At 48.6% G+C, this 27620-nt stretch overlaps 9 protein-coding genes across 10 annotated transcripts in view; 4 read left to right on the top strand and 5 right to left on the bottom strand.

Moving 5' to 3' along the window:
- The window catches only part of CNA01860 (conserved hypothetical protein), a 1713-nt gene extending 246 nt beyond the window's left edge, over positions 1-1467 (top strand). Inside the window, exons 1-4 of the mRNA XM_566555.2 lie at positions 1-120; positions 173-473; positions 523-906; positions 960-1467. The exon at positions 1-120 is cut by the window's left edge and continues 246 nt beyond it. Coding sequence (XP_566555.1) covers positions 1-120; positions 173-473; positions 523-906; positions 960-1419 — 1265 coding nt within the window. The 3' untranslated portion in view covers positions 1420-1467. The remainder of the gene's footprint in view (positions 121-172; positions 474-522; positions 907-959) is intronic.
- Positions 1468-1627: 160 nt separating this feature from the next.
- CNA01850 (alcohol dehydrogenase, putative) lies at positions 1628-3885 on the top strand. The gene is made up of 9 exons (XM_566553.2): positions 1628-1977; positions 2035-2277; positions 2370-2559; positions 2617-2630; positions 2690-2873; positions 2930-2989; positions 3054-3235; positions 3303-3644; positions 3701-3885. Exons 1-9 carry the CDS (start codon positions 1756-1758, stop codon positions 3821-3823), a joined length of 1560 nt encoding a protein of 519 aa, XP_566553.1. The 5' UTR covers positions 1628-1755; the 3' UTR covers positions 3824-3885.
- Positions 3886-6764: 2879 nt separating this feature from the next.
- Positions 6765-7773, top strand: CNA01840 (expressed protein). Its single transcript, XM_566551.2, has 4 exons — positions 6765-7072; positions 7122-7177; positions 7232-7286; positions 7346-7773. Exons 1-4 carry the CDS (start codon positions 6892-6894, stop codon positions 7672-7674), a joined length of 621 nt encoding a protein of 206 aa, XP_566551.1. The 5' UTR covers positions 6765-6891; the 3' UTR covers positions 7675-7773.
- On the bottom strand, positions 7708-8788 carry CNA01830 (4-aminobutyrate aminotransferase, putative). The gene is made up of 3 exons (XM_566549.2): positions 8610-8788; positions 8271-8559; positions 7708-8220 (listed from the first exon to the last, which is right to left on the bottom strand). The coding sequence occupies exons 1-3, from the start codon at positions 8727-8729 to the stop codon at positions 7895-7897; spliced, it is 735 nt and encodes a 244-aa protein (XP_566549.1). The 5' UTR covers positions 8730-8788; the 3' UTR covers positions 7708-7894.
- Positions 8789-10519: 1731 nt separating this feature from the next.
- Positions 10520-15750, top strand: CNA01820 (transcriptional activator, putative). Its single transcript, XM_566547.2, has 5 exons — positions 10520-10793; positions 11168-13486; positions 13538-15089; positions 15142-15197; positions 15247-15750. The coding sequence occupies exons 2-5, from the start codon at positions 11397-11399 to the stop codon at positions 15419-15421; spliced, it is 3873 nt and encodes a 1290-aa protein (XP_566547.1). The 5' UTR covers positions 10520-10793; positions 11168-11396; the 3' UTR covers positions 15422-15750.
- A 79-nt stretch (positions 15751-15829) lies between these two features.
- Positions 15830-19735, bottom strand: CNA01810 (expressed protein). The gene is made up of 8 exons (XM_024656189.1): positions 19015-19735; positions 18350-18960; positions 18103-18282; positions 17878-18047; positions 17638-17816; positions 17203-17584; positions 17103-17146; positions 15830-17050 (listed from the first exon to the last, which is right to left on the bottom strand). Exons 1-8 carry the CDS (start codon positions 19671-19673, stop codon positions 16066-16068), a joined length of 3210 nt encoding a protein of 1069 aa, XP_024512028.1. The 5' UTR covers positions 19674-19735; the 3' UTR covers positions 15830-16065.
- Positions 19736-20547: 812 nt separating this feature from the next.
- Positions 20548-23024, bottom strand: CNA01800. Of its 2 annotated transcripts, XM_024656188.1 has the most exons (10): positions 22556-23024; positions 22457-22492; positions 22235-22403; positions 21914-22176; positions 21774-21856; positions 21644-21720; positions 21236-21592; positions 21068-21175; positions 20753-21002; positions 20548-20687 (listed from the first exon to the last, which is right to left on the bottom strand). In XM_024656188.1, exons 1-7 carry the CDS (start codon positions 22924-22926, stop codon positions 21284-21286), a joined length of 1308 nt encoding a protein of 435 aa, XP_024512027.1. In that variant the 5' UTR covers positions 22927-23024; the 3' UTR covers positions 20548-20687; positions 20753-21002; positions 21068-21175; positions 21236-21283. The 2 variants fall into 2 exon arrangements, with proteins under 2 accessions (XP_024512027.1, XP_567094.1); XM_567094.2 differs by lacking the exons at positions 20548-20687; positions 20753-21002; positions 21068-21175 and having other exon boundaries at positions 21195-21592.
- A 145-nt stretch (positions 23025-23169) lies between these two features.
- Positions 23170-25384, bottom strand: CNA01790 (expressed protein). Its single transcript, XM_566545.2, has 4 exons — positions 25153-25384; positions 24777-25097; positions 24534-24715; positions 23170-24471 (listed from the first exon to the last, which is right to left on the bottom strand). The coding sequence occupies exons 1-4, from the start codon at positions 25274-25276 to the stop codon at positions 23461-23463; spliced, it is 1638 nt and encodes a 545-aa protein (XP_566545.1). The 5' UTR covers positions 25277-25384; the 3' UTR covers positions 23170-23460.
- A 554-nt stretch (positions 25385-25938) lies between these two features.
- Positions 25939-27580, bottom strand: CNA01780 (hypothetical protein). The gene is made up of 7 exons (XM_024656187.1): positions 27239-27580; positions 27006-27186; positions 26873-26944; positions 26744-26818; positions 26613-26690; positions 26433-26563; positions 25939-26358 (listed from the first exon to the last, which is right to left on the bottom strand). The coding sequence occupies exons 1-7, from the start codon at positions 27442-27444 to the stop codon at positions 26124-26126; spliced, it is 978 nt and encodes a 325-aa protein (XP_024511842.1). The 5' UTR covers positions 27445-27580; the 3' UTR covers positions 25939-26123.
- Positions 27581-27620: the final 40 nt, after the last annotated feature.

The raw sequence follows: 27620 nt of genomic DNA, 5'->3' as shown, positions 1-27620 counted from the left end.
ACCTCACGAGCTGGCTTCTGCCAGTTTTGCGCAATGCTTCCAATCCCGAACTGCCTGAGGGGTTCATTCCAGACCTTTACGCTATAGGAATTCAAGAGCTTTTACCTCTCCATCTTGCTAGTGAGCGGCCTCATCTACTCGTTTTTTTAGTCTGTACTGACATGTGATGCAGTGGCTGGTTTGACAGAGCCTGTACTCCTTGCTCTGACTAGTCGCATTGAAAATCTTTTATCCGCCCACGCCAGTTCTTTGTCACCCAATAAAACACCGGAGAGATATTCCCTGGTCGCCAGAGTGGCCCATGTTGGAAATGCACTATGGATCTTCTCCCGGGATAGTACCATGGATGGGAGGATAGGAAAGCCGTCGACCGCAACTCTGGGATTATTTTGGGGAGGCATGGGAAATAAAGGGGCCGTGGGTGTCAGACTCCCTGTGAGAAGGGGCAAGATTGGTGGATGGGAGAATCTGACGTAAGACCAATCTTTAGAATCTCCAAGAACAATGCTAATATGTGCTCAGCTTCGTCAATGCGCACCTCGAAGCATATGACCACAATATCCCTCGACGCAACGCACAGTATCAGAGGATTTTGAGCTCTCTCGTCTTCAATTCAACGGATCCTCTTACAACTTCACAGCAGATTTTTGACACTTCTCATTTATTTTTTATGGGTGACCTCAACTATAGGCTTTCCAAGCAGCCACCTCCAGGAGCTCTACAAGAGAACAACATGTTCGGAAATGTACTGGAATTGGAAAAGTCCCGAATGGGGATGCTGGATACTGATACTTTGAGACAAGAACAGAGAGAAGGGAGGGCTTTCGGGGGCTTAAGGGAAGGCGATTTGACTAGATTCGCGCCTACGTACAAGAGGATAGTTGGACAGGTTGAAGGATACAGCAAGTATGTGGATCGTATAACGTTCCTGACGCGAAAAGCTCACTTTGTACCCACAGGAAGCGCATTCCCGGCTGGACTGACCGTATTCTCTTTGCCTCTCATACCGATCCTCCGCATCTCTTTTCTCCTGAAGCGTCTTTGGACCCGGTGCCCTCTAACGTGGCAGACACAACCACTATTCTCCATTTCAACTCCACAATCGAGCTTGTCATTTCTGATCACAAGCCCGTCCATGCGATCCTGTCTTTACCGGAAGTTTCTCACGAAACGCCCTCTCCTCACCTCGCACCAACGCTTCCTCCTGCACCTTCACCTCACCATCCAAGACCTCTGCCCACTCAGCGCGAGGTTCTTTTGATTGAGAAGTTTTTTGGGACTTTGCTCGACAGACTTGTTGGGTGGCCATGGTGTATTATCGTTCTGCTTGGGTTTGGCAACACACGTACAGGTATGGGCGTGAGCGCCTTTGTGGCGATGATTTGGGGCATCTGGTGGAGCGGGATATACTCTGGATGATTCTGTAAATTGATAAAGGCTTCTGTCTGTAGGCAAATGATGTATGGATTTTTATATTTGTAGTTACTGCATAGTAATAAATGAGGCTTCGCTTTATGGCAAGGAGTATCGGCGTCATAACTTGCCGTCGGACGACGAGTTGCCGAGCATCGCCGGTCCGAGTTTATTAGCCGAGAATAACGTACGAGAGTAATTGTGAGGGATGTGTAGACCACCAGCTGACGGCAATTTTAGGCGAGCTCTGCTTCTGCCACACTAAGCCTCGTCTCGCCCCCTTATATTATAGGCCATCCTCCACCGGCCTGCACCTAACACCACATCCACAGCAACACAAATATGCCCCCTCCAGCATCCAGAGCCTCCATCGTCCGACTCCTCTCGCTCACCGCTAACCAAGGCTGTAGAGGCTGTGGACGTACCCATTCAGTGCTTGACCATGCCCATAACCATGGACACACCCAATCCCACGTCCCACTTGGGCTGCGTGGAATGGCAACCCCTGTAGACTTGCCAATCAGAGGCGGGCCCCCTCCTGGTAACACCGACTACGCTTTTGAGGTGAATATTCTCTAACGCATCGTTTGGTTTTCCCTGACCTAAGATTAACATCTCTAGATGGCCGCATCAAACCTTCGGTTTGGTGCCCATGCAACCAGCGAAGTGGGCATGGATTTTGCCAATCTCATAAAGGAAATGCCTGCTGTAGACCGCTCTCAGGCTAAAATCGGTGTTTTTACGGATCCCAATGTAGCGAAACTCCCCGTGATAGAGATTGTGGAAGAGAGTCTGTTACGAGCGGGTTTGAACTTCGTAATGTGGGATAAATGTGCAGTGGAGCCTACAGATAAGAGCTGGCAAGTAAGTTTGAAACATTAAGCCGAAGGAGAAAAAAAGCACACGGTGCTTCGTGGATTCAGTTGACATAATCTTGTGGCCATTGCACCGCTTAGGAAGCAATCGACTTTTCCAGGTCTTCACATCTCACTCATTTTTTGGCCGTTGGTGGTGGATCATCTATGGACACTGCTAAGGCTGCCAATTTGTTCACGAATTATCCAAAAGCCGATCTCTTTGAATTCATCAACGCTCCCATCGGTAAAGGTACACCCATCACCAAGAAACTCAGCCCTTTGATTGCCAGTACGTTAGCCGGTGACCTTTCTCCCGGATTGATGCTGATGCTGATATGATAAACAGTCCCGACTACCGCTGTGAGCTTAATTGGGCCGTGTAGCAGTATACCATGAAAAAGCTGATGGCCAAGTCATAGGGAACAGGATCTGAGACTACTGGCACTGCCATCCTAGACATTCCGTCTCGCAAATTCAAAACTGGAATTGCATCGCGGGCTCTCAAGCCAACTTTGGGTATTGTCGATCTGTTGAACACCACTACGTGTCCGAAGGAAGTGGCCATCGCAGCCGGGCTGGATGTCCTCTTTCATTCGCTCGAAAGTAAGACCTGATATCGCAAAGCTGAATAGATCATTGATTTGTCTCTTCTTATGTAGGCTGGACTGCCGTGCCCTACCATCAGAGGACACCTAGGCCTGCAAACCCCATTAACCGACGTATGTGATATTATTATCTAATGTTCTGATTTGAATATTAAATGCCCGTCTGCCTGCCATATAGCTGCCTATCAGGGCTCCAACCCTATCTCTGATATCTTTTCCAAATGGGCTTTGGAAACTACAGTCAAGTATCTTCCTCGAATTGCTCGAGACCCCTTTGGTGACGAAGAGGCCCGAGCGCAAATGCTTCTAGCTGCTTCTACTGCAGGTATTGGTTTTGGTAATGCAGGAGTGCACATGTGTGTGAGTAGTCCAGTTTCAGCTATTACGATCAATGTTAGGAGCATAGACTAACTTCTCTAACCTCAAGCACGCCTTCTCCTACCCCATTTCTTCACTTAACAAAGGCAGACCTAAGGAGACACAGTATCATCACCCATCTTATAATCCCGACGTCCCCCTCATTCCTCACGGCGTGGCTGTTTCTCTGACAGCTCCCGCCGTATTCAATTTCACGGCTCCTTCTTCTCCTGATAGACACCGCGAAGCATTGTTGGTCTTCCTTGGGAAAGACAGGGCCCATGAGGCGACTGGTCTAAAGGATGAGGACCTGGGACCTAAGTTGAGTGAGGAGATCCGAAGATTTTTGGATATCGTGGAAGTTCCTAGAGGGTTGAGTAAAGTTGGCTACACAGGAAACGACATCACTTCCGTAAGTTTTTTACTGTCCATTTATAGGCCGAAGTATATTGACCAATTCTGATGTAGCTTGTCGATGGCTGTCTTCCTCAACGAAGAGTTCTGGATCTTGCTCCTGTTTTGGCCAAGAACAATAATGCTGAAGAGAGAGAACAACTTGCTCACATCGTCGAACTTTCAATGAACTGGTAGATGAGATAGTATGTAGGGTACAGGCAAGTGAAGACAGGGGAATGCATATTAATTGCGAGCTTCCATTTCTGTTCGGCGGTTTTCCCGTCTGTAAACCCAAAACTCTCGGATTTTTTGTCACGATTAAGTGCACTTGACGTTGTATCTTGGGAGGAGGGAGGTCTTTTTCATCTTCCATTCGCACGAAGATAAAAAGAAAAATAATTTTCTTTCTTTAGCTTTTTGGGTGAAATTTCATTGTTCATTTCAAATTTACCATTTATGTTTTTTCGTTCCTCTCCTCATTCCTAAACAAGGGCAGCCCCCTGCTCACTGGGGAAGCATTCAAATCCCTGATTATCTCTAGCAGCGGTCTGTTGGAGGAGAAAACCGAGGAAGACAGCGGTCGGAAGAAGGTGTTGGGAAAGGTAGAGGGAGGACAGCTTGTAGGGAGGATATCTATGGCACTGCAAAGGACCAAAGGGCTGCAGAAGATGGAAGTGAATCGTTCTGTGACACTGGCTGCCCTGGTTTGGAGAGAGCCAAGGCAATGGCGCCGCGCGAAGTCAAAGAGTGACTCCCCAGGCTTGCGTCGGGTAGCTGCGGTGGACCGTAGACCTTGCTGGTGTAGGCAGTATGCATAACAATCTAGTATAGCTACGTACAACACCGAACCGAAAACTATGGAAACAAACAGCTTCAATCCGAATCATGCTTCCCATTGCCATATCCTCCTTTCGAATATTTGATCATGGCACCTCCAACTACCTGCTGATAGAGAGGTTGGTACACCTCGGCTCTCATGCCCATCCTGTGCAAGTCGGCAAATGTCTTCTTCTTCCAGTCTCCACTGTGTTCTTTTACCCATTGCTGGGTCTTCGTGACAAGCCCCTCGGGAGCATGTTTTGACTTACACCACCAGCCGACCGACGACTTCATCTGTCAAGAGTCATGCCTTGAGATTTGTGGATGGTGATGGCAAATGCGAGTTGAAGAGGGATTCGGGTACGACTGCATGCAACTCCCTGGGACTTCCATTCACACTTCGCCGGGGTGATTGGAACCAGAGGTACGCCCTGTTCATTTGTGTCAGCGTGAACTGCACCGGTGCAACCAAGGAACGCCATTAACTCACATGAAGGCATATCAACCCCTGGTCGTGCGACATCATCCCAGTCTCGTGCACTTGTCCCATTGACCCATTCGTGAGACCCTGATCGACCCAAAGGTTTCTAGTAAGCATGACCTTTGCGCCTTCCATCAAGACGACGCATCAAGAAGACGACGTTCGTCAGGGAATCAGCATCGTCAGACCTTCTCTTCTCCTCTGACGTAGGAAGATCCCTATGAGGAAAGATCTCACGAAGACGTTTGTCAATGAGGACCAGTCCCACACGACCAACCGTTGATTTTCCATCAATGATCAGATAACGTATGTGCTTCCAATCCTCTTGAAGAGCAGCTAACTGACGACCGGCAGCCGCCTTGCCTTTCTTTTCCTTTGGGGAAAGGCCGAGTGCGGAATGGTACGTGGAACCGTGTATATGAAAGGCAGCTATACCTGTTGGCGCTAACCGTCTCACAATTACCATACTTCCCATGCCAGCCTCATCGACTAAGTCTGCGGCCGTCTGACATATCGCATTGACAGTGAACGTTTTGCCTGTACCTGCAGTACCGTCCAGGTTTAGGAGGAATGGCGGCAGAGGGTTGTTGGGCCCAGCTTGCAAGGAACGTTGGCAGTGTCGTCGAAATTTGTTGTGGCATAGAGCCTGCTTGGCATTGAGGAGAGTAACATCTACTCGAGGCAGAGGAGGAAGAGGATGGGGTAGTTCAGGAGGGGGCTTAATGACTGTGAGTCCACAGATCTCGCTAGACGACAATGATATACACCTACAGGGTTTTTCCAGTCTTTAATGCCTTTGCTCAACAATGCCACATCTTCCCCACCTCTTCTCTCTGACCATTCCTTCCATCTAAAGTCTTTGTCGAAGTCTCTTAGACCTAGCCTGTTTCCAATGAATTGGTTGGGGCGTGGGCCCATTGCCGAGAGAAGCTGTTCATCAGTTAGAATTCATTCTTGGACACTCTCGACGTCTTCAGACTTTTCGTCTGGCAATTGGGCAAGAGCACGGCTTCTGGTTTTCGAAGGCATGGAGTCAGCTCTTCCCCTATTATTTCGTAGGGTCCTGGTAGCCAAGAGACGGGAGTAGGCGTCTGTCGAGGATTCATTGTCTAGCCAAAGCTCAGTCTGATTGCGGTAGGCCACATGAATAAGGACGTTTGCTCGGAGCAGATCTTCGGCGTCTTTCGTCGGAGGGATTAGGCCTTGATTTCCTTCATTTTCTTGAAATGGGGAGGAGGAAAGAGAGGCGAATGTGTTATTAGGGGGGAAGCGGGGAGTACTGGGGGTTCGGAAGACAGAGGAAGCTCCGCAACTCATGCTCAATTGCGCTATGATCGAGACGGCGAGTGTCTTTTTCTCCTCTTGCCTCTGAGCAACCAGGCATCCAACCGCAAAACAAGGAACAGCAGCACACATAAAGGATACCGTTGACATGAATGATGTCCTGATAATACCCATGTACGTGCCAATGATCCTGATTAAGTAAGCGACCTACTTTGCAGAGTTGAGCTATTGTTGTATCTTGTACTGTACTTACCTGCAGGTTATGGCAGCTGAGGAATTCGTTGGCCATTTATGTCTGCATTCTTTGCACACATGAGGAGTTTATTTTTGAAAATATACAGCTTTAAGTGTTGATGGCAACGACCTCTACTAGCTAATTTGATTGAAGAGTTTCCTCAAAACGTTCCACGAAAGAAGACAAGTTCATTAGCGACGAGCGAGCGAAAGGCAACTGCATCACTATATAATTTACGTAATACATAAAATTGTTTAGCAGTAAAAGTGAGAAGAGCTTCTCACGAAAGGCCACCGGCGCGGAAAGACGCTGGGCACCAGGTGGCAAGTAGATTGATCTGTGTTTACAACTCCAGAGCGACAGCAAAGCACAGCAAAATTAGGTTAGGAGGGTGCGAAGCCACATCACTGCAAACCTTAAGAAGCCAGGAATCCCATTGGAACGATGTCAGAGTCCTCGCCAAAAGATACCCTCTCTGCTCTCAACGAGTCACTCGATGCTCTAGAAGCTGCTCTTGCACCTTTAGAAGCCAAGCCGTGGTCACAAACTGTTGAAAAATTGTCACCGTTGGAGAGAACGAAAATGGATGTTCTGGGTGCCTACTTAATCAATGACCTTGTGTGGGGTACGTGAGCTCCACTGCTGAGCTACGTCAAGTCACTGATAGGTTGCAGTGTACTTGAAAACGAAAGGAATTGATCCAACAAAGCATGACGTGACTGCTGAACTCGTAAGTGACTCAAATCGAATGATTATCCATTTTAATGGTACTCTCTGTCCACAGGAACGGATAAAAACATATTATTCCAAAGTCAGCTCCGCTGAGGGGCACGAAGAGAGTCAGTCATCTTCAGAGAACATGCCATACGAACGCAAATACTCATGCTGTTAGTAATAGTTCGTCCCAAAGTCGACGCTGCCGCTGCCCACCGCTTTGTCAGCAGCTCCATCCCTCGTACCCAACATCTTCCGCCAACCACATCGGCCGAGCTAGCGGCTAACCAACGAGCTTTGCGCGTAGCTGAAGAGGAAGAAGAAGAAAGTATCAGGAGACTGGGCAAACCTTCCCGATTTCGTCATATCCAAGAGCGAGGACAGTTGAAGCTCATCCCAGGACAAGAGGTGGAGACAATCGGCGACGAAGATGTTATGATAGGAGGTGAAGATGGGCAAAGAGAAGCCGAGAACTTTTTGAGAGAGTTTGCGAATGAAATTGAAGGGAGATAATGGTCAGTAGCTTAGATTCACTGTATAACTGTACGGATGGACAATCCACTTGCATGCCGCTTGAATTTCAATTTTTGTACATAGACATACGATGCATCCTTTTAATGATAAAAGCACATACCTGAGCCGACTACAATCTACAACAATACCTAAGCCCATCCAGAGTCTTTTGTATAAAGCGACCCACAACTACATCTACATTGAAAATATCATTGAGCGACTAGTCCTGAGTCTTTTCGCAAGCTCCGCAGTCGCCGCAAACAGTCCACATTGACCTTCTGCCGCTGGCATCGGGGTACTCGCTCATGATGAGCTTGGGAATACTTTGGCACCAAGGGCCATGTTGAGACCTAGCGCGCTCGATATCCGATGCGTCAGGAGCCAGCGGGCCCGAGACGGTGGGCTGGAAGATGCCGCGTGCTGGAGGTGCGGGAAGAGCGGTACTGAAAGGCTGAGCAGCAAGTGGTGATGTACCCCTAAGATTGTGGTTGTTCCCAGGGTTGGAAAAATGATGAGGATTGGGGTGAGGGGTGAGAGATGGGTAATCTGATTCCAAGCGTCAGGTCAAGCTTCGACTCTGAAAAACAAAAGCTCACTTTTCGATTGAATGGTGCCCATATCATCCATCATATCCATCTCAAACTCATCCTCTTCCGCGCCGGGTCCGAAGCCAAAACCTCCGCTACCACTGGCACCGTATGAATATGAGTTTTGAGCGTACCCTTCGGCCGGCGAAGGGGGGCCAACGGCGGAGCTACTGTCGGGCATGTCCTGGTCCATGTCCATGACTTGGTCGTCATCTGACGCGTTGTTTGAATGGTCCGCGACAAGCTCAGGCAAAGGGAAACCGGGGTGGTTGAGAGTAGGAGAAAGCATACGCATGTGCTAGAACAGAATCAGAGTGAATATATAAAGGACGAAAGGAAGACCCTCACCTTGGCACCATTTTCTTCTTCTTCCGGGCCCCAAGACATCCTCTTACGCTTTGGTTTGAAACTGGAGCCGGAGGGCATAGCGGTCTGGTAGCCGAAAGTAGAGAATGGGCTTTGTGTCATTTTGCGATATGATGTTGAAGAGGGCTGTTGGAGATATAAAAGACGAGATTTTCAAGACCAGCTTGCTGAGGAAGGAAAGAAGAAGGAAGAAAAGAAGAAGAAGAAAGAAATCAAACGACGCGAACGGACATTACAAATTAAATAATTTACGCACCACGGGAACCAGGTCTGCACGCGACTACGCCCCCCGTTCCGGCTAATACCGTTCCTCAAAATAATATAAAAAAGCTGACTACCTATTACTAGTTTTCCCTTTTAGGGTAGTTTATACAATTACGTAATGCAAAGGATAAACTAAAGTGACGGCTCAAATATGCAGTAGAGGCAGGTGACAGTTGTCTAACTCCGCAGGACCTAAAAATAATTCCGAAAGTCCGATCGGCTGATGGTGAAAGACGGCATGATATTCATGCGATGATGACGAGAGGCATAATAATGCTATATTTATTTATTAGGACAAGTCGTCGTCGATCCCCTCGATCCGGAAGTCCGTTTTACCATATTAATTCTTCCATGACATTTATCCTTAATTTTACGCGTTCCTCTCAAGCCCTACGTATTAGTACATACACGGTAAAAGAATTTCGTTGTTGCAGCAAGAAAAGTCTCTGATTTCATTTGGTTGACCCTTCCCGGGGTGTTCATATAGATACGTGTGACCGTAGACCGCCTCTACCCACAGACCGCTCGACCACTTTCCTTGCTACCGACAGTTTCCCTGTCGAGATTTTTCTGGTCTCTCTTTTTTCATTCCGATTAAGACCGTTTGTTGATTTCAGTGACTGAATAATCCCTCTGGATTGTTACAACAACATTCGGGTTGCCTGGGGGCCCGCATCATGATTGGGACAAACCCAGTCTTCTTGATGCTACAACGTATATCGTATTTATGTGTCGTTTAAAAAGTCGTTATTATGAACAATCGCCAGTCGCGTCTTCCGTCTTCTTATCGCGGCCCACGGCACGATCGACCATTCTTATTCGCCGGCCCTTCGTTTAGTTATCTAAGCGGCCATTTGTGCCGTTAATCTAAACCTGAATCTTTTGATCTATGGAAATCTATCGCGGCCCATGCTCAGTGCTCTCACTCTGAGCAGATCGAACAGACGAATCACAGGCTAGAGACTGAGACGAGAAATGCAATACTGCACCAGTATTCTGTTGTATTTGTGTAATTTATCCCCTTCCAGTAGATGCTCATGTCGGTTGATGATAGCCGCCACCATCCTGCGAAACATGTGTAGCCTATAGATGTGCTCATTCTTTCGGCTTGTGGCTGGTGCCTAGAAACGGAAGATAGTAGGGCAAAAAAGGCGGCTTCTTCATTGGTTGTTGTACGAACAACGAGTAGTATTTTCAGCTGTACATCCTGTGACCGAATGTACTGACTGTCTGTTCTGTCTCAACGATAGACAAGAGAAAACATTGAAGAAAGCAGCAGAAGTTCTTAAGGTATAATAGAGCCTCAATAATAGCATGAATAACATGAATATATACGATATATGAAATATGATGAATCGATAATAGGAGACAAGCAAGCACTGAGGAGTGAAGACGAATAAGGAACGAGGCCAAAAAGGGAAAGGGCCAGGGCAAAAAGAAATGGCAGGCGGCGGAGGAGAGGCGGCTTGTGAAGGTGATATGAGGAATTACTGCATTTGGTAATAAATGATCCGCCGCAAGCCAAGGAGCAAGGAATCGGGCCTGGTTGCTGGATGCTGAAGAATTGGCGGGGTGGCTGTGGATGTGTCCGTGGCTCGCCGACAGTAATTATTATCCGCTCTCTCAGCCAGTATATTCCTTGCCCACTCACCCACCACCCACCACCACTCCTCCCCCATCCACGTGTCCCACAATCTGCTCCCGCTGCCACTAACCCACCTACACGCCGCCGTCCCGCCAACCGACCTTCCGACGTCGAGTCAAAACAATACTCGAGGCACTCCATCGGTCAACAATTTTCAGCCACCCGCAACCAGCCCGCAACTGCAGAGACTTCAGTCCGTTACCGCGCCCATAGACTGCAGTAGAGGAGACCTTGCAAGCTCCCCTCCTTCCTATCAGGTATGTGCTATTCCCAGCAGATCCATTTTACATTTTATACGCGGAAACACGACAGGAGCGGGAGGATATTCGTCAGCTCATCGTGAAGGCGGCGCTGGACGGGTGGGCTTCTCGTCAATTCCACAAGAAAGGCCAATAAAGGCTGTTGCCGATTGCCAATGAAAAGTTTGCCTTCTATTGAAACGGTGTCTGACCTCCCTCTTTTGGCTTTCGTGCCGAGTCTTCTTGCTTTCTGTTCGCATCTCTTGTCATCCAAGCTTTGTTGTGGCAGGCATCATTCGGGGCCTCCAGCCTTTCTTCTCGTCCTTTGATCTGTGGTGAATGCAGGCTTACGATGGACCGCGCGGTCTTCCCGCTACTTCCAATCACCACAGCCTCTAACAACACAAAACCGACACCATTTCCACCCCGTCTCCACCCGTTATAGGTCCCTCTCCTAGGTCTACCACATCTTCAAAATCATCTCCTGTATCCACTACTTCAACTAGCACTGGTGGGACTTCTTCTAGGCTTCGTCCACTTCTACCGAAACCAACAGCGCCTCGCGAGCCGTCTACTCGACCCGTTAGCACTGCAACCAAACAGCAGCTAGCGGCGGCTAGAATGGACAAGCTTCCATGGCGCACTACATCGGGGGGGAAAAAGGGACCATTCACTGTGGATGCTGGAGGAGGGCAAGGTGTCTACAATGGGAAAGTAAATAGTGCTCGGGTCCCGGAACGACCCCCTTCTGCCGCGTCTTCCCGCCTCTCCAATCCTCCAACACCTGCCATGTCGCCTTCCATTCCAATCAATCGACACAACTTTCCTTACCCTCCACAGGGATACCAATCATTCTCTCAACCATCAAGTATAGGACACAGCGGCAGTGGTTCTTTCCATGGTAATGACCATTCGTCGATTGCCACCACCCCTACGCCAATGACTCCTATTGATATTGTTGGAGTGAGTTCTAGCGTCCCACGAAACAGCTTTTCCCAGGGTGTTCAGCCCTCTTCACACTCTCAACTATCCTCTTCTAGATCAAAGCGTTCTGTTCCCATGATATCCACTACTCCCGTAGAACCTCCTCCTTCCTCTTGGGGTGCATCTTTTCCTGATCAACAGGGTGAAAATGATGCGAATAGCAAGCCATTCGACTGGACGTCTCTTCCGAACCCCGCGAATTGGTTTTCTCCGTTGGGCACGGTTCAAAAGACCACCTGTAATGATGATCCCATCGATCCAGCTGTATTTGCCAGCCTTGCTGATCTGGTCGAGCGAAATCAGGGTAAAATGAACGACAGTGCTTCCATCGATTTTATGGGCGCTTTGAACGCAAATACGTCTCCGAAAGCTGCTAGGAGCACTGCCCATTCAACTTCACATCCTGGAGGTACAAGCCTTTTGAGTCGTCGCTTGCAGCACCAACAGCAGACTAGCTCTGATGGTCAGAACATACATTCAAGCAGTCAATCTTCGGCTAACTCTCCTGGCATCTTGCACAATTCCGGGGGGCTATCTGGATTCCCTGGTCCTCAGCAGCAGTACAATCATGTCACCTTTGCACAGCCTGGTAAGGTGAGTAAAGGTGCATCTAACCAACCCTTGACGCCTTGGCCTTTATCCGAGAGGGCAATGGGTTCGAGCGAGACCCCCGTGACAACACCCGGCGGTAGTGATTTCGGAGTCAACAGCCCCTTTGAGATGGGTATTACCGGCTCGTGGCAGCAGGAATCGATGGCCAAACATGAGTTACAGGGCTCAAACAGTAGTTCACGATATCCGCCCATTGCTCCACGTCGGCGTGAAGCACCTCAGCATCCTGCTCCTGTGTTCCAGACACACCGGGGAAGTGTACCATCCTCCGAGCATGCCTCGAGAGCCGGCTCTGAAGCTCCTCATGACGGGCCCATGCCCGGCGGCGTTTCACTCAATGGTTTACCTCCTTTGCCGAACGGATTGTCTCTTGAGCATCTTGCCCAGTATGGAGCTGCAGGTTTAGAAATGGCTTTGAGAGTGGGCATGGGTATTGGTATGGGCTTGAGTCAGCAAACGCAGCAAACGAAGCAAACTGTTGATGTTGCATCCCCGCCTTGGCCACTTACCAAAAGTGTTCCTACGCCATCCTTTTCTCAAAATCCGTCGTCCCCTGAAGCATCGTCTCGTAAGGGACGAAAAGACTCAAACATCGTCAGCGACATCCTTCAAGACGACTTCCTCACTGCTCGCGTTCCTAGCACTCCTCTTATGACCCCACCACTCAATGGTTTTGGGTCTTTCCCAGTTACTCGTCGACCATCTCAGAGCGATGCCACAAGCCCGTTACCCGAGGTTGGTCCTCCGGAGCAGGTGGCTGAGAAGGATCCTCTTGCTGCGCAAGTCTGGAAAGCATACGCAAGAGCCAGAGATACCTTGCCCAACGGGCAGAGGATGGAGAATCTGACCTGGAGAATGATGCATCTTACACTGAAGAAGAAGGAAGAGGAGCAAGCGGCAAAGGAGAAGGAGGAAAGAGAGAAAGAAGATAAGGAGGCTGCTGAGAAGGAAGCAGCAGAAGCAGCAGCAGCAGCAACAGCAGCGGCAGCAACAGCAGCAGCAGCCGCTGCAGCCGCAGAATTGCCTCCTGTGGAGGAAAGACGAGGAAGAACAAAGGGGAAGTCAAGAATTGTTGGTTTTGCTGGAGCAACAAGCTCAAATTCCCAATCGCCAAAGTGAGTTACCGTGTCAACATCATGATGTCATTTACTGATTATTTTTCCTAGCGGCATGGATATCGATTGGCGAGCAGCAAGCCGATCCCGTTCTCGCATACCCATGGATATTGATTGGCGTGCTTCTTCCAGGTCACGCTCCCGTTCTGCGGCTCCATTCCGCAACCCCTTCAGTGAAGCTCACGCTCATCACCTTCTTGCTGCAGGCGGAACACCTATCGCAGAGATGGGCCAATACATGGCCGGACATGGTAGTCTGAACATTCACGCCGCTAACGCCCACTCGACAAGCCATCATGGCAACCAGAATCAATATCACCATGCTTCATCTCTCCCTGGTCCTTCTAGCATGATGCTGCAAAGCTTGAGTCAGTTACCCGAGAAAGAAGGAGAGCAGGATGAAGTGCAACAAGCTGTCGAGCACATGAATGGGGCTGACTTGTACCCCGCCTCTGCACCTCAGAACAGGAGCGCGCTGGAGCATCTTCAGATGTCTCTCGCGAGTGGGCTTAATCCTTCCGAAGAAGCTACGTCTAACTTACCTGGAATCAATGGTCCAGGTCTCTATACACATAGCCAAGAAAACTTCCATCCTCATTATGGGTTTCTTCCTCGTCGTGTGCGAAAGACATCTTTCGACCACACTGTGAAATTGTTGGAAGAGGGTGAACCATCCAGCTCTCCTCAATTCATGTCCAATCCTCGCAAGCGCCATGCCGAAGCCTCTCCTCAAGGGGGCGCGAATAGTCCTCTTCCAGAAGGTGACAGCGGCTTCCCCACATCAAACTTCACCTTCAGCTTCCCTCAATCCTACGAGAATTTTTTTGACCTAGCTGCCGCAAGTGCAACTCCTTCAGGGACCCAAGAAAACAATGATGTGAACCATGAAGGTGATGACGACCTTGCAGACTTGACAGACTGGGCAAGTCATCCTGTTACAGCGGATACGTCAGCGTTTGGTTCTCCTTCGGCGTTTGGTCACATTGAACCCGGAATGTCCCTTCCTTCGATGCCTCAAGCTACAGGCGACAATCCTTTTGATTTTCAGCAGCTCATGCACCTCTACCTCAATGCAAACTCATCTGCGAGCCCGTTTACCCACATCAATCCCTCTCAAGTTCTTGGGGCCGTGCCCGGTCAGGCCGCCAACGAATTCTCTCCCAGTGCCGTCTCTCCCCAAAGCGGTGCTCCTACGCCCAGTAACAACAGCTCAGGTAACAACATCCGGCCATTACCAAAAGCTGTAGGCGGTAAGGCTGTAGACAACAGACAGATGCCGCCACCGAACAGATCTAGCAGTACTCCTAATCTCGCTGCTCTGAGGATGTCTTCTCAAAGCGAATCATCAAAGCACGGTCGTACTGCCTCAACTAATGCATCAGGAAACGCTGGGTCTGGTTCCAGTAAAGGGAACAAGGGATCAAGTGGAAATAATAAGTCCCGACCAGGTACGCCGACGAGTGAAAATGAAGGCGGGCCAGGCTCTATCATGCCTAGTGGTGAGAATCCCACAATGTGTACAAATTGTCAGACGACAAACACTCCTTTATGGAGACGAGATCCAGATGGGCAGCCGTTGTGCAATGCGTGTGGACTTTTCTACGTGAGTACTGTCTTTCAGCTATATAATTAGAGACGTTCTAATGACCTATCAGAAACTGCACGGTGTCGTTCGACCCTTGTCGCTCAAGACGGATGTTATTAAGAAAAGGTGCGTTTGCAGTCCGGCGAGAATTGCAATATCTAATCAGAGTGTGTAGAAACCGAGCGGGTCCTGGACCGAAAGAAAGCAACCCTTCCCGCAAGAACAGTGTCGCTTCGTCTAAAAATGTGTCTGTGCGGTCAAAGCCCAGCTCGCCAACAGTTGCGTCGTCTGCAAATTCCGGTGGCGGAAGCAAGAAGGCAAGGCATGCTTCTGATGCTCCTGTTGAATGAGCGAATGAATAGGAGCAGTGGGAGCGGAGATTCGGGGAGAGGCGGTTTGTCGCTCGCGTAGCGGGCTCTGATTACGCCTGACGTTCCACTTTTATGTTTTTCACTTCCATATTATTCGGTTACCATTTATCCTACCGTTTTCAAACTTATACCGTTGAGCTACTCTCGGGCCCGTGCATCCAACGGTACCATGTATGAATTCTTAAAACCTCTGGGTCTCTAAAAAGAGGCTCGGTTCTTAAATGTTAGATACGATTACAACTGTTTATTGGTTTCTTTCGGTTGAGTTTTGGGGAGATTATTTAGGACGCTCGTTGATCATCATCGAAATGTATCATTTTTTGGCTTTGAAGTTTATTACAGTTTACAGTTCCAAATGTTGCACAAAGAATACAACAGGGTATGTAGAGACCAATTGAAGTTTATTACAGTTTACAGTTCCAAATGTTGCACAAAGGATACAACAGGGTATGTAGAGACCAAAATCTAGACGGGGAAAGCATTTGCCTATGACAAGGTCAACGACGCTACGTATGAACTATGAACGTGCGCCTTTCTTTTCAACTTTTTTTTTGATTTTTCGAATTTTTTTTTACTTCGCCTCCATGTCCTCTGTCCACCTCCAGCGACTTCTTCACCCATGCTTAGTTGGAGTAAGGGGTAAATAGGTGGGTCCCATCATATTGGAGGACGAATTGCCCTTGCAGTTCCTCAGTGGGATGCTGGTAACTGTTGTAGTCGCCCTGCCCTGTTCCTTGGGTGTGGGCATCTTGAACGTGGGGATGGAGATGAGAAGGATCGTGGTGGTAGTCATAGACTTGGTGTATTTGTCTCGATTGAGGATATCCTTCGGCGGCCATATAACCCGTCTGGCCGTCAAATTTCTCGTACGCTCGGTATCCATTCTCACCCAACATGATATTGCCGTGACCGTGTCCAACAAGTCCATGATGGGAGGGGACTGAGCCATTACGCGTCTCTGCTTCCTCATACATCTGGGTTTGCTGAGCGCCATGGGATGAGTGGAAACTATCATCTTCGAAGAGACCTTCTCGCATGTTAACATGATGGTAGCTGCTGGACATGTCCATGACATTCACCTTCGTATCATTGATGGGGAGAGTCGTATGTGAGGATGTAAAGGTCGAGTCAGTTGTAGGTGTATGATTGCCTTCGGTCTGATATTGGGGACCAGAAATCCCGGAAGGTTGGCTTGAATATGAGGTATTGGAACCAGGTGGGATGATATCTACATGCCGCTGATCCAGGTAGGAGTTGGGAAGGGACTGCTGTAGATGATGTTGCGAATCTGGATAGGCGTATATCTGGGAAGAATGGGGCTGTTGTTGCTGTTGATGAATATGGTGGTCGAGGCTTGCATGTGTTTGTTTCAACCTTTTCGAGTTGTCTTGTAATTGAGACTGGGATTTCTCATTACCAATACCGGGATTACAGGTATTGTGTCGGGGCATATTAGGTTGCTCAAGGACTTCGTGTTGTCTTTGAGGCGCTTCAGTTGTTGTTTTATCTTCTCCTAGCTTCTCAAGGTTGGTGATAACAGAATCCCATGTTTTATTTTGCTCTTGAGGATCATCCACCACATGTTTTTCAAGCCATTCTTTCCGGAGACTATGAAGGGTCAGTTTCAGTGCTATTCAGTTGACACGGAAATCAGATTTACTCTGCAGAACGTTCCCAGGCTTTCGCATGAGCCCACCTCAGTTCCTAGGAGGGGATAGAACATAAGCACACATAAGTTTTATCCAAAAGACATTACTTACGTTCAGCGCTTGGATACAGACTGCCACATCTTCACTGCTTCCTCCCTGCTTGACCAACCACATGGCCGCGTAGTATGTACCATCTCGTACAAGACTGGCATCCCACTCAAAGAACCTCGTGCCAACATACGTTTTTACCAGATCAACAATTTGTCTCGTTTTGACTTCACATTTACTCTTGGCGATGTCCAACAAATGGTCGATCGTGACGAGGTCAGCGTGCATGGTTTCCGGACTGTTAGCAGTTGAGGGCGAGGCAGATTCGGTGATGCGGGCAGTAAGTTGGACAGCAGTATTAGAAAGTTTCTGCCGCCGCGCTTCCAGATTGTTGTAGATCACATTCTGGGCCTCGAAAAGGAAGATTTTCCAGCCATCCGCAAACCTAACAATGAGGTCAATTCCAAAGTGAACAGAACTAAAGTACGATAAACTTGCCTAGCAACTTCTTCCCCCAAAATGTATTTGTGATTGGGCCCAACCTTCAACAAGTCGTCAAACTCTTCCCAACACCGTTCCAGGGCCTCCCAAGCTTGCTTAACTAAATCAACATTCACAGCTGTCCGCCGCTTTGCTTTAGGACCAGTGAGCGCTTTATTGATCTTTCGACATGCAAGCTACGAAAATGCATCAGTACAGCATTTACCAAAAAGGAGGACAGCGATTCTGAGCACTTACGGCTAAATTTATAGGGGCAGTAGCAAACTTGGTTGATATCCGAAAAGAAACCGAATCTCGTACCAGTGCATTATTATCAATGATGTCTTGCATTGTTTCCATATCTTCTTCATCAAGGTGTAGCCTACCGCCCTTAAGACCGGTTGTTATGCCTTCATGAACAAAGGCATCTGCAAAATGCCGTCAGCCCCGCAAAAAAAGGTGTACAAAGCAACAGTCACTTACACCAATAGACTCGAACACGGACTACGGTCATACCCTGGTCATCTTCTGTGGCCCCATTCGCTGCTTCAGAGCTAGCAGACGGTAATCCATCATACCCCATAGCGACGTGGGAGCATAGCATGAAAACCTGTGAGATGGCAGCATCATACATGACCAGTCGCTCAACCGGCGTTGATATGCCTGCAGTAAATCGACTTTGAGTATTTGTGGTTTGAGATGTACTGGTAATGTGACTTGGCAAACGCACCTTCTGTCAACGGTAATATCATGAGCAAGACTCGAACACCATCCCAAGTCGGTTTTCTCATCACCCCACAGTCATCAATTTCCTTGAGAATAATTTTTACTACGCTTTTCATCTTCTCCTTCCTTACAGATCTATCTTTTTCTCTTTGTACTTCTCCGGGGCATGCATTTGTGACGTTCACCCCAGTTAATGGTTCTCTTCCACCTTCCGGTAGATCTAGACGACCATACTCGTCTACGCCATATGACACAGCCCAGGCGTAAAGTACGTGGCAGAGGATGGCGCCTTCGGTACCCATGGCTGCTGCGTGAGGATTTGCTTGCGATAAATACCTCTCAAGGAAGTTTCCGGGATCAATGACTGGCCGTTGAACTTGAAACCTACGGAAGAAGTCTGATTCAAAGAATTCTCGAGTCAATTCGGGGATAATGGAGTGAACCGGTTGAGTATTAGATTTGACAGACGATACAGGCTGCTTGATAGAAGATGTAGAGGCGTTGTCATGTACACTCGCAGCGTCCGTTGCGGATCTCCCATATAACTGTTCTATCTCTGTGATTCGTTTTCCACGGCGTAGTTGCTTGGCAGCTTTGATAGGTGCAAACTCGTCTCTATAAAGCGACATGAGCAAGGAAAAAGTGGATGAATGCACAGAGTTAGCTTACACGCAGTTGAGCCCTCTTTCTAAACAATTTGAGCATTGAACCTTTTTGGCCTGCTCTCTCATGGGTCCAGTGTGCCCATTACTCTCCAACAGAGCTGTTTTCTCGGCCTGTTCCTGCTTATCTTTCAAGTCACACTTTACTCGCCTGTGACGGCACGCGCCACATGCAGTGAATTGCTGCCTGGTGGTTTTGGTGCTACTCATGGAATCGGAACTAGTAGCCTTGGAATTTGGCTGACGGCTGGTTTTACGGGATGAACGAGGTGCTTGTGACTGCCATTCGTTAGGACTGTGGTTCGGTAGCGGCAGAGAAGAAGGGTGCTGAGACAGCAGCGGCTGATGCTGGAGGGCGTGTTGATGGAAGTCTGGCACTGGCTGCATAGTTTGCCCGTCCCAGGTGGAGAAGTAATCCACCATTCCTTCAATATGTGATGATAAAGGGGTTGAGCTCATGGGCATGCTTCGAGGGGTCTCGAATGGCGAGTGAAGCAAAGTCTGAGACTGTTGCTGGGAGTAGGGGGGTGGCTGGAATTGGGGAAGGGAGATAGTCATCGGGCGCGACGGTCTCGCGGGCATCGGTTCGGCGTACTGGGGCTGGTACGGGGGGTGGGGGAGTGGATAGTAGGACGGCTGGTCTGGCGAGGGACGGTGCTGGGACATGGCGGCTGGAGGGCTGGCGGAGGGGGGAGGGCGAGTTTATATGGAACCTTCCGGCGATCGCCTGGGCCCCTCTCGCACTCTTCGCGGATAAACCGGGTCTATATACACCTCCACACTTTCCAGCGATCGCTGCTCGCCCACTCCTTCCCCGATGACCCACGCCACGCCCCGCCCATTCACTCCCCTCTCCTTTCGTGCCTCGCCCGCCCTTAACCGCCTTGAAAACCCCCCGTGCCTCGTGCCTGAACCTTACACCAGTAACAAAAGAAGAGGTAAGTTAATTAGTAGATCTAAAAGAAGATGCAGATCACTAATAATCACCAATCACGAATCACACTTCCCTTTTGTCTTTCTTTCATTTCCCAGTCTTCCCACGGCGCAGTAGTTCTTTGTTTCACGCAGGCCCCGGCTCACACCTGCATAACATCAGGAACAGGTTCCGTATTCGATAATCCGTTTACCGCTCATATGGATCCCATCAATCAGTGCCCAGTGCCCTATCCGATTCCTCCGTGCCCGATGGTGGATGTTGGATGATGCTGATGGCTGATGGGTATTACTCTTATTATTTGGCAAACAATTGATAAGCCTTGAGCTGAGATCGCTGGGAATGCCAGCTTACGAACAATATGCTAGACGGACGAAAGGCGGCAAGCCGACACCACGCAGTATATTGTAACGCCAAACTAATGGATATCGGCTTTGTGTCGGTCTTGTGTCCTCCGCCTGGGGATCTGTGGACATGTGCTGCTTCTGCTAGGTGGATCCGTATCGCATACAAGCTTATACACTTCATACTCCATTTTACATTCGTTTACTCGTAACTTGTAGCTATTAAATTTATTTATTTCAAATTTATTATTTATGTTTTTCCCTTTATCTTTTTATAGCTATTAATAATACTTGCACGGCGTTAATCGGGGCCTATCATTAAGCCGGCGAGGCCTGGGACGTGAGGCACGGAATCTGGATGTCGGCGTCTTTGGACCTTTTTGCCTCCTGGCTCGTATCTCACTAGACGAGCGATTATTGCCTATTTCTCTCTTTGCTACTTACACTCTTCTGCCAGTGGCCCTTACTCTTTTATCAACCTCCTTTAATTTCTTGCTACCCCTCCTCTTCCGCGAATCTTCCGTTATCCATCATCCAGCGTCCTGTAGCAGGGTCATGTGATGGCATAATAGCATTCTTTGCAAGAAGCCAACCTAGTATTCATCTAGGATATGTCATATATTAGACCAAATCCAAGTCTCTTGTCTCGTATTGCCTCTTGGCTGTTTGTCCTCTTCCTCATCTCTTATGTTTTTATGATGAATCATCCTCCAGATCCTTGAAAAGAGATCAATAACCAAAGAATGATACTTTCGGGATTATTCTTTGGATACAGAACGTACGGTGTCAATCGAGAATCGTTCAGCATCCTCCAAAGCTACAGTAGCGCGATCTGACAAATGTATATGTAACATGTATTAATGCACGTGTATACGCAGTAGTAATTCGAGCTGCCCGGGAGAAGCCAATAATGGGTAACAGCAGTAGATGGTTACATTGTTAGAACTCACGAAGATGAATAATGAGTTTTAAACCAGCCATTTACATCATCTGTCCTCTCAACCCTGCGATCCCAGACCAAAGATGTCTTTCCTACCACTTCTATCCTTTGCTACGGCGTCTTCCAACCATTTCAAACCTCTCAGGGCATGATTTGCAAACCAAAAGATTGGAACCTTAAACTCCCACTCCTTCTCTCTCCCACTAGGAGCTTCCAAATCGCAGTACGTAGGTTCGCCAAAGGGATCGGCCGGGAGAGCGTTAGAGCTCTTGACGCGGAAAGAGGGAGTGAGAGGTCGAGAAGAAGGATTCAAAGGTAACAAGGTTGCGTTTCGTGGAGGGCTAGATTGCAACGCCTGGATGACAAACTAAAAATAGTGGTCAACAGTGTCCTTATCATCGAGTGCGGCGGTGCCTACAAAGGGGTATACTAGAGCAAATATGGCCATTGTCACCAAAGGCGGTCCGAAAGATGTCATCAGGGTCACTGGGAGTCCTAAAAAACGGCCGTTAGTCGATGGAAAGCAGGACAAAATGCGTCAATCCCACCGAAACCAAACATATATGCTAATCTCGCCTGTAGATATTCTATTCTGTAATCCAGTGACCAATTCTTCGTAGAAAATGTCCATCTCCGGAATAGCATGAAGGTCAGCAGAGTTTTCCACGAATTTATCTGCCGAACTCACTCAAAACAATAGTATGAGCTGATGATAGACATATATGCAAGGGCACATGGCCGGCCAATGAGTGGAATCGCTCCTATCAAGCGGGATACCAACGTGAAATCGCTGATGAGAAGGACACGAGTGGCCGAAGAGAATAATTTGGCTGTATAGCCGGTTGCCATTTGCGTAGACTTTGAGGGTGTGCCCCAGACCGATGGCTGGTGCCGATAAGTAGGATGAAGTAATACTTGTGCCCGTTTTGATATTCCGGGTCCCCAGTTGGCCTACAATAACGGCACCGGACATCAACGCTGGTCCTGAGACTCCCAAACACCAGCTCACATTGACCCAGAAACACACAACAAAAACAGGCCAGCTGAGCAAAATGTTATACCACATACCGATCGCTTTTGTACGCGTCTGCATGTCGGTGGAGGCCGGATGCACCAGTATTGGTGAAAAGATCAGAGACGACAAGGACAACAGGAGTAATGATAAAAGGTTAATTAACCTTCATTTTGCCGTCAGCTTAGCGGCTGAGGAAAAGCAATGAAATGATCGTACATCGACTTGATGATTAGAGTTTTCAGCTCGCGGTCACTTCGTAAATTTATTAGCCAGTGGAACAAGGAGATGTTCAGCACGCTGCGACCACTGACTTACTGCCAGACGAGATTTACACTCCTATCCATTCTTAGTGCATCTTTCATCCCATGCCTAACGTTGCGCAAGCCCATCCCCATTCTATTTGTTAAATTCTTTCTGCTTTCAGCAGTGTCCCAGCCGATATCCGTCCCTTTACTCATACTACTTCTACCAGGTCTATTCAACCCGTGGTCATATAAAGAGGTTTGCTCTCTCGCATCCAACTCCCAGTGCACTGGGTTGGATGCAGGGCGACCAGGCGTCGATGTACGCGATGAGGTCGGTGGTATTGGTATGCCTGTAGTGCTTGTAGTGCCAAGGTAGTCACGATGTTGACGCGAAGGGGATGGAGGAACTGGATGTGAAATGGGGTGGCGGCGGTGAAGCATTGTTACCAGGTTGTTCCAAAAGTCTTCAAGAACGTGGTCGAGGGTGGGAGATCGTCTGTCTGTTGGGGAGTTGTGTGTGGTTGTGAACGATCTTACTCAAGAGATCCGGGATCTATTTATGCTTACCCCTGACGCGTGTGCAATCTTATCGCGTCGATCAATTATTTTTTTATTACTTGATAGAACCATCCCCGAGATAAAATGTAGATCTCCGATGTGTTGTACTTCCCATTGCCTGTTCATATCTTGCGAGTTGGTGAGATCTACAAACAAGAACTCATCAAGTACTAATGGCCGCACTCTCTGCTGTGTCTCTAGACAGAGTCAACGACCAGTCATACATCGGTCAGCCGCCCGCTTTGGAAAAGCGTGATATATAATTACATAACATATGGAACCACAAGCAACTGATTTGAGAATTTCAATTCAAAACAACGAAGAGCAAAGAGCGAACAGACAAACCATACACCTTCCATCCACCCAGGCAACTTCACTGTGTCGCAGGAAATTCAGAGCGCCTATAAGCATGCAAGCTCAAACGGCGTCCTCCAATCCAACCCAACTACCTCCAAGACCGCTAGCCCCCTCCGAGCTCTCACTACCCACACCTCTACTACTGGTGCTCGTTCCAGTGTGCACCGAGCTGATGAGGTCTTCTCCTGCCTCATGTTCACTGCCCTCCGAAGCTGACAACCTCTCCTTTTCCCCATTTGCGTCCTGGCGGCTAGTCGCCCCTTGTTTGGCCACAGAAGTTTTGTTCTTGTAGCCGGCGGATTTGACGTGCTCAGAAGCCGCAGGACCGGTGCAAGAGGGCATTGCGGGCAGGTACGCTAAAAGAGGAGGAAGGAAGGAGCTGGGGATAGGTAGATGTGCAACAAAGAATGGAAGGAATGATCGTTGACCAATGAAGAAAAGTTGGCCGTGGGACGATTTGATGGCTTTCAGAACCCCTTTTTCAAACGTCTTGTAATCTCTCACTGCAGTCCCCAGACCGAGTGATCCGATGACCACACTGAAAACAGCATTGAATGAGCCGTAGATATAGTCTCGAATGATAGACACCTTTTGCTGCGGTGATGCTACCTGCGCAAGTCGTTCCTTTGCGATCTGACGACGGGAAAGAGTTTTGCCATGACTGAGGATCGCAGGCAGAGTTGGTAGATCAACATCACCAATGTATATGGAGATGACTCTAGCACCAGAGGATGCTGCCAGATTCCTACCAAGCAACACATGGTTGCTAGAGAGAATCTGGCTAGCAAAAGTAACAGGCGTCGTCGGTACTGAGCCTGACGGGTAAAAATTCACCAGCATTGGTTTACTGCCGTCGGGGTTAGGAGCGAGAAGTGTAGGTAGAGCTGGAAGGGCTCCTGGCTGAGATGGTGGAGATGGGTGGAGGGGATAGAGGGAAAGGAAAGCATGGATGTGAGCTAATTGAGATGGTTGTGGATTGTATGGATCCCCAGCAGTGTACCTTCCACTGACAGGGAAACGGAGAGTAAGGGTGGCAAGAAGCGAGCGATGGAAAGGAGGGAAAGTAGAAGGCTATCATAATCGATCGAAACAGTCAGTCGCAATCGCCATAAATGAAATATTCATGTACGCACGTCATCCGGGTCGTAGACAAGAACACGCAAGGCGGATCTTTCCTCCAATCCATTCAACCTTTTCTCAAGAGATTGCGCATCCCTGTTATTGGTGACAGCAATCAATACAATATATCCTGCCCTCAGAAGACTCGCCGCAAGCGGGACAAGGATATGAGGCATGGGAGAAGGGGCGAGGATCACTGTGGTGCGTATGCTATTAGCACCTTACCAATTATTTCACAACAAACTAGGTAAACTTACCAATAGCCTCTTTCAACATACCGTCGCGCACGACACCGTTGACGCCAAATTGTCTTTTTTCCTTCCTCCCCTTAGCAAAGAAGCTTGCACCATGGTATGCCAAAAGTCCCGTGAAGCCCAAGCCAACGGATATGACCGCGCCAACAGCGATAGGATGGGTCTTCACGAACCGACCAGATCTATGGACCGCATTTTGACAGCAAGAAATTGTGCTACTAGGAGGGGGGGGAGGAGGGAGAGGGACAGTGGGCACTTCTTTGGCCCCGAAAGGTGGAAAGGGTATTGAGATAGAGGGTGGACCATGAACATTGAGAGTCTCAACTTTTATCGAACAAGTTAGCAAGTCAATACAACTCAACAATACGGATGGGCTCACATAGATCGTTTGTTAATTTTTCAACAGTATCAAACATCTTGGATGGTAAATCGTGAAGATTGTTGGGAATCTGGGCCTCTAGCCAGTCTTCGAGCTGGTCAAGAAAGGAGAGATCCTCCGGCATGGCGATTGCGACCGTATCTTGCCAGTGGCAAATATGTGCTTAGGATATGCTAGGAATAAGTGAATGTTTTCGAGAGTGCTTGCGAGGAAAGTGCAGAGTGGAAACGATGGCTCCTATCAGATACAGCAGAGCGCGGGAATCGCAATCCTCAGCCCATGCACCTTGCCTCCGAACATGCATCATCGCATCGGCCAAACGAACAATTACGTAATCATACGGACACTTGCGTATTGCCGCGGCACCGACGACGCAAGGCGAAGTCATAATATAATTGTACCCTCTTGATGTCCAGTTATTACTGCACCAGTACAACGAAGTGGTCTAGTCTGACTCCTGATTTTCCCGTCTGACATCTGGCCAGCTCTCACTCTCTACATCGCGCAGCCCTTCCCTTTTCCTTCTAAGTTGCTGTGGTTTTCTCTATGCACGGCGTAAACATCAATACCCTCCTCCTTTGCACGCCGCATCATCCCTATCCTGCTCGGCCTGAATTACCCGCTTTTCTCTGTAAGGACCCTGTATGATAAGGTCAGATATCAAGCCCGTTATATCCTCACATTCCATTACACAACTAGAACGCGACGGACGCTGCCACCACATAGCCGCAAAAATCATCGTATCCGCACGCTGTGGGAACTAGATATCCCATGCCTGATTGCTCAACTGAAGAACACAAGCTGCAGGTTGAAGCTCACGGCAAAGACTCCCCATTCACGATCTTTGGTAACACTCAGACTGTGGTCCTCTTATGGCAATCCCCCTTGGCCACCCATTGCTTCATCAAATAAAAATAAAAACCTTGGACAAGCATATGCGGCCTTATAATGAAGCTCGCGGTGACCGACCATTACAATTCATCTCTCCAGAACTTCTTATCAGCCCTTTCTGTCTTTCCCTCCTCTTTTCCTTGCTCATAGCCCTTGAACAATGCAAGCTTCTGTCTTAGATCATCTGGCACTTGAGTCCGGTAATATAACTTCGACTCGTCATGTGAAAGGGTGATAGGACGAGGTGAAGGCCGAAAGATACGATCCCAAGTGGCTGTCGTGGTTGGGACAGGGCGTCTGTTAGAAAGTTGATAGCTGGTATTATGTTATCAACATCGTCGACCCATAATGTACATTGCTGTATATTGCACAGTCTTCAGCCTACTTACATGATTCCATCTTGAGGGCAATTTGATTCACGCTGCAACATCGAGGTAGGTTCAAAAGTACCCGTGGCAAAGGAGCCTCGGACAAGTAAAGGCCACAGGATGGTGGAGAGTGTGGTATTGTCACAGATGACCTGGTGTTGTCAATATGGCTCATACCAGTTAGCTCCTAATGTCACTCACCACCGGGAAATTCCCGCCCATGGATAGTGCGCTTGTAAGCTCTGCAAGGGAGTAGCTTATATCCTCAGACGGGATGATCTGTCCGATGTCAGGGTCCCATTCAACAAGGCTTTGGGACTCTGACTACGTACATCATTATCTGAAAGTAGTTGAGCTGTGGGAAATCTCCAATGTAACTTTTGTAAAACGGCGAAGAATTCCGGTACCTAAGTCCAGCGGAACCTCAGCATCTGTCATGCCTTGAAGATGAAGGAATTTACACCACTGCCCCTTTGAGCATTCTTGTAGCATTCAGGATGGAAAGTAGAAATGAACCTTCCTGCCACGTTCCACTACACTATCAATGAGTAATTTTCCCGAGGAAAAGGGCTCGGCGAGATAAAATGCACTGACCGCTCGTTCCCAAACTTCTTCAACGCCTTCTCCCACTTCACTCTGAGCCCAAGCTTTCTCGGAATTCGCAAATGCGTTTTCCTCGGAAAACAGGGTGGACTTGAGACAGAAAGAGCCGATTTCTTCATGATTATACGTAGGGGCGTAAGCGGTGTCGTTTTGTGGTTGTTGCGTATCACAGCTGCCGGATCATAATCATTAGCCCCTCACGGCATTTAGTCATCCGCACCTACGTCAGAACCTCAAGCCCATCTATATTCCAGCTGCCGAAATCATCTCCTACATCAGGTTCGAAGCGTTGTCGAAACACAAAGAGACCGCCAGGTGAAGGGCTGAGGCATGGGTCGATGTTGACTTTGGGCGAGGAGCAGGAAAGCTCTTGGGCTCGAGAAAATCCCAAAAGTAAGAGAGCTGCAACTGCCGAGGCGAAGTGGTGCATGTGTATGTTGGTAATTGCGAACTTGGGACGTAGAGTCTGGACATATATGCGCTATTGCCTTAAGAAGAATATATTATCCGTTACCACGCAGTAGAGGAGCGAGCACCGCTGCATGAACCGCGTGCGCGGTGATGACGGCAGAACTGAATGTTGTTCCAGCGGATTAGAAATGGATT

Source organism: Cryptococcus neoformans, chromosome 1 (genome assembly GCF_000091045.1).
Source record: "Cryptococcus neoformans var. neoformans JEC21 chromosome 1, complete sequence".
In the NCBI taxonomy this organism is placed as follows: Eukaryota; Fungi; Basidiomycota; class Tremellomycetes; order Tremellales; family Cryptococcaceae; genus Cryptococcus; species Cryptococcus deneoformans.
Note: the sequence above shows the minus strand (reverse complement) of the source record. Positions and strands in the feature narration are given on the sequence as shown.

Excerpts from the sequence above, each read along its gene's own strand:
- CNA01850 (XM_566553.2), top strand. The coding sequence starts at position 1,756 with ATGCCCCCTCCAGCATCCAGAGCCTCCATCGTCCGACTCCTCTCGCTC. Across the intron at positions 2,874-2,929 it reads CCTCTTTCATTCGCTCGAAA|GCTGGACTGCCGTGCCCTAC; the intron begins GTAAGACCTGAT and ends CTTCTTATGTAG. Across the intron at positions 3,236-3,302 it reads ATGCAGGAGTGCACATGTGT|CACGCCTTCTCCTACCCCAT; the intron begins GTGAGTAGTCCA and ends TCTAACCTCAAG.
- CNA01840 (XM_566551.2), top strand. The coding sequence starts at position 6,892 with ATGTCAGAGTCCTCGCCAAAAGATACCCTCTCTGCTCTCAACGAGTCA. Across the intron at positions 7,073-7,121 it reads AATCAATGACCTTGTGTGGG|TGTACTTGAAAACGAAAGGA; the intron begins GTACGTGAGCTC and ends GATAGGTTGCAG. Across the intron at positions 7,178-7,231 it reads ATGACGTGACTGCTGAACTC|GAACGGATAAAAACATATTA; the intron begins GTAAGTGACTCA and ends CTCTGTCCACAG.
- CNA01830 (XM_566549.2), bottom strand. The coding sequence starts at position 8,729 with ATGACACAAAGCCCATTCTCTACTTTCGGCTACCAGACCGCTATGCCC. Across the intron at positions 8,560-8,609 it reads AAGAAGAAAATGGTGCCAAG|CACATGCGTATGCTTTCTCC; the intron begins GTGAGGGTCTTC and ends ATTCTGTTCTAG. Across the intron at positions 8,221-8,270 it reads GGGCACCATTCAATCGAAAA|ATTACCCATCTCTCACCCCT; the intron begins GTGAGCTTTTGT and ends GCTTGGAATCAG.
- CNA01820 (XM_566547.2), top strand. The coding sequence starts at position 11,397 with ATGGACAAGCTTCCATGGCGCACTACATCGGGGGGGAAAAAGGGACCA. Across the intron at positions 15,090-15,141 it reads ATGCGTGTGGACTTTTCTAC|AAACTGCACGGTGTCGTTCG; the intron begins GTGAGTACTGTC and ends ATGACCTATCAG. Across the intron at positions 15,198-15,246 it reads ACGGATGTTATTAAGAAAAG|AAACCGAGCGGGTCCTGGAC; the intron begins GTGCGTTTGCAG and ends CAGAGTGTGTAG.
- CNA01810 (XM_024656189.1), bottom strand. The coding sequence starts at position 19,673 with ATGTCCCAGCACCGTCCCTCGCCAGACCAGCCGTCCTACTATCCACTC. Across the intron at positions 17,817-17,877 it reads CTGCCCCTATAAATTTAGCC|CTTGCATGTCGAAAGATCAA; the intron begins GTAAGTGCTCAG and ends GCATTTTCGTAG. Across the intron at positions 17,147-17,202 it reads TCTGTATCCAAGCGCTGAAC|GAACTGAGGTGGGCTCATGC; the intron begins GTAAGTAATGTC and ends ATCCCCTCCTAG.
- CNA01800 (XM_024656188.1), bottom strand. The coding sequence starts at position 22,926 with ATGCTTCACCGCCGCCACCCCATTTCACATCCAGTTCCTCCATCCCCT. Across the intron at positions 21,857-21,913 it reads AGCTCATACTATTGTTTTGA|ATGGACATTTTCTACGAAGA; the intron begins GTGAGTTCGGCA and ends GCTATTCCGGAG. Across the intron at positions 21,721-21,773 it reads AGCATATATGTTTGGTTTCG|GACTCCCAGTGACCCTGATG; the intron begins GTGGGATTGACG and ends GCCGTTTTTTAG.
- CNA01790 (XM_566545.2), bottom strand. The coding sequence starts at position 25,276 with ATGCCGGAGGATCTCTCCTTTCTTGACCAGCTCGAAGACTGGCTAGAG. Across the intron at positions 25,098-25,152 it reads AAAATTAACAAACGATCTAT|TTGAGACTCTCAATGTTCAT; the intron begins GTGAGCCCATCC and ends GTTCGATAAAAG. Across the intron at positions 24,472-24,533 it reads TTGTCTACGACCCGGATGAC|CCTTCTACTTTCCCTCCTTT; the intron begins GTGCGTACATGA and ends CGATTATGATAG.
- CNA01780 (XM_024656187.1), bottom strand. The coding sequence starts at position 27,444 with ATGCACCACTTCGCCTCGGCAGTTGCAGCTCTCTTACTTTTGGGATTT. Across the intron at positions 26,819-26,872 it reads ATGCTCAAAGGGGCAGTGGT|GTACCGGAATTCTTCGCCGT; the intron begins GTAAATTCCTTC and ends CGCTGGACTTAG. Across the intron at positions 26,691-26,743 it reads AACTACTTTCAGATAATGAT|ATCATCCCGTCTGAGGATAT; the intron begins GTACGTAGTCAG and ends GACATCGGACAG.